The sequence below is a fragment of the Octopus bimaculoides genome, chromosome 14 (assembly GCF_046866305.1).
Source record: "Octopus bimaculoides isolate indiv1 chromosome 14, ASM4686630v1, whole genome shotgun sequence".
Taxonomy (NCBI): domain Eukaryota; kingdom Metazoa; phylum Mollusca; class Cephalopoda; order Octopoda; family Octopodidae; genus Octopus; species Octopus bimaculoides.
The window spans coordinates 51,312,989-51,316,330 of NC_142941.1; the positions used below are offsets into that span (position 1 = coordinate 51,312,989).

Below are 3,342 nucleotides of genomic sequence, written 5' to 3' on the forward strand. Positions count from 1 at the left end.
TTCCAGGCTTGGCACTGATTTAGCAATATTTTGTCTGTTGCTAAAGAACCGAGAAAGAACTCTCCTCATCTTGCTGTTTGCAGACCTGGCGGCTTGCTACCTATCTGGTTCAATGTTACCGATTCTTTTGTTATTACTTTACAACGAGGATAATAATAATAATAATAATAATAATAACAACAACAACAACTATAAAAACACCAGAAGCAACGTGGCATATTTACCAAAGGAACGTACTTACCTTTCAAACATGGATCTTCTAAGTAACCTTCATTCACCTGTGAAATAACGGCTTAAGGATTCCATTTGCTACATTTTTCGTCTTTCTTTTCCTCTATATCCATCCACACATTTAGACACATCCACTCACACACATATACACACACATACACAAAAGCATCAGGCATTCCCATACATACATACATACACACACATACACTATATATGTATATATAATATATATATATAAAATATTATATATATATATATATATATATATATATATATATATAAAATATACACTCCCACACATACACACACACACACACATATATATATATATATACACACATATATATAAAGATATATATATATATATATATATATATATATATATATATATATATATATATGTATATATATATATATATCATATATGTGTGTGTTTGATGCAATGAAATTTAAGATTTGAAAAAAAAACCCAGAAAATCTTTTGTCATTTTCGATTGTTTTTGTGGAGGATTTTTTTTTTTTCCATTTTTTAAGTTTATATTTTGCAGAAATGTAGTCCTATTCTTTTGTATTTCTTTGTATACACTCAAACATACATACATGCATACACACATACACATGTCTATATGACACTGTCTATATAACACAAACACTTATCTATAAACTTTATATATTATTTTAAATTCATATATTATTTTTCCCTTTCTCTTTTGTTTAACACACCATAAAAACACTAGGTTCATTAAGGGCTAAGGTATATATATATTTATATTCATAGGGTTCGGAGCAAGTTGCTTTCTTGTATTTTAGCTATCCAAAAAGTTTCAATTTGTAGTTGCTGAATATCGCAATGTGACTGATTCTGTGTTGCTTTCAATCTCTGCCTCACCATTTCCTAATATTCAGAGCCTCAAAAGGATTTACCCATCTCAAAAGGAACCACGTGGAGTACAGATTTTATTTACCATTTTTACCAATTATACCTAAATGGATATTATTAATTACTAATTCTTCAAGGAAACTTGGTTTTTTTACTAGGAGTCAAAGAGGGGAAAAATAAAAAAAAAACATTAAAATCCAAACTTGCCAACAAACCTTCTTCAAACTAAATTAAACCAAATCCAATCTAAACAAGGAATTTTTCAAACTTGGAAACATATTTTATTTGTCAGAAAGGAAAAACACCGAAGAATTTATTAGAATCATAAAAACCGATATTGCAGCAAACATGGCAGTAAATAAAGAAAAACCATTAGCGTTTACCATTTCTTTTTCTCGACCGTTCTACATTGATCTGTTTGTGCTGATTGTCTGTGTTCTTGGACTGGCTAATGCTCAGCAACCGCCTTGCATCGTCAAGGGGTGCATCTACACTCGTTTGCCGTGGTACGGCTATTTAATTCAAAAGACATTCCACAGAGACATGGCAAAAATTCAGTACCAGTTATGGTACCCGGTCAGTGAATGCTGTGCAAACCTGCTGATTTATTATGACGACCAGTTGCGTACACTCAACGACAAAATGTCGTGTTCAGAAAGGGAACGTATTTTACCTGCAGATAATAACCAAATTATACCCCTCTACACGGGGAATCACAAATCTGTAGGTTGTAAAATATCGAACGAAACAGGTAAATCAATTTATGTGTGTATTGGCGAACGGACATTTCGATCAACTGGTGCCCGAACCTGGTATTTTGCTATAAGTCGTTGTAGTTCTAAAACCCACTTAAACTTAAACTATTTCTTTAATATTACAGGATTCTATGGAACCTGTGAAGAAGATGCCCTGTCTTTCTCCAAGACTTATATTCCTCCCAAACAGAACAATGGTACAAACCTTTATGCTGTTATTTTTGGTGTTGTGTCCGGCGTGATGTTGATTTTGGCTGTTCTTTTCTTCTCATTGTGGTGCGTAGCTGTCCGGCGTAAAACAAGTGGCTCAGTAACCTCGAGCCAAGCAACTATGACCCATGACATATTCTACGTGAACCATTCGCTCTCTGACCGCGAGCAGGCCGACTACTCGCAGTCAAGTTCGGAGAACTACTATGAGGTGATCCCGGAAAGAAGAAGCTATGAAAGCATCAGTGCACAGGCTGCATCGACAGCAGAACGCCACCACAGCCTGCGTACGCACGCGACCCTCGCCAAAGAGCACCGAACGCATACGACATACATCTTCGACGACTACCCGCCTCCTCCCTACCATCCTCCCCAGCCCACTCCAAGCAAAGGCCAACCACAGCGGCAGCCAGTCCAGGTTATCCAGGCAATGCAGCCCATTCAGAGCTTGCAGACAGGTATGCAGACCAGTTTGCAGCCTAGCATGCAGTCTACTATGCAGCCTAGCATGCAGCCTAGCCTGCAGACCACTCTTCAGCCTAGCCTGCAGACCACTCTTCAGCCTAGCCTGCAGACAAGCATGCAAAGTAGTATACCAACAGCTGTTATGCAACCCAAGTTTCAATCAGCACTCGAAACCAGTGCATGAAGTAATACACCAATGAGATTTTCAAGCTAAAAATTTGCTTCAGACATGAAAAGAGAAAAAAGAAAAAAAAAATCTAAATGCCAGATTTATTAAGTCTTTCCTTATCTTTGATAATTCCATGCATCGATGTTTGCAAAACAGGCAACTCTTGTCATTAATTCCAAGCAAGGAGCAGGGAACCTTTAAGTGATTTGATGCGTATCACTTCTTTGTTCCTCCAAACCTTGAATCGAACTAGCAAATTCTAACCTCCTCCAACAAAAAACAACTGCTACAACAGTATGGTTATGATAATGACCAAATTATAAATGATATAAAGGCCACCCCTATTGAAATAACGATAATTTACATTGGCTGAAAGAAAACAAAAACAAAATAAGTTGGGTTTTTTTTTTTTTCCAGATGATATTTTTGTTCCAGAAAAATAAATAATTAAAAATGAAATAAAAAAAAATAAAAAGAAGAGAAATTCTTGCCTGCTTCCTTCGTTATTTCATAGAGAAAAATGAAAGACAAGAATATCGACCATCTTTCTATTTCTCTTGGGCAGTGGCAATTCTGCAATGTTTTTTGGAGACAATGACTTTTAAAAATATATTCCAGTATCATGCGTGTGT

General features: G+C 35.8%; 1 protein-coding gene across 1 annotated transcript in view; it reads left to right on the forward strand.

The window, feature by feature from the left end:
* Positions 1 to 642: 642 nt before the first annotated feature.
* The window catches only part of LOC106868623 (uncharacterized), a 5,842-nt gene continuing 3,142 nt past the window's right edge, over positions 643 to 3,342 (forward strand). Inside the window, exon 1 of the mRNA XM_014913968.3 lies at positions 643 to 3,342. This exon is cut by the window's right edge and continues 3,142 nt beyond it. Coding sequence (XP_014769454.2) covers positions 1,460 to 2,725 — 1,266 coding nt within the window. The 5' untranslated portion in view covers positions 643 to 1,459 and the 3' untranslated portion in view covers positions 2,726 to 3,342.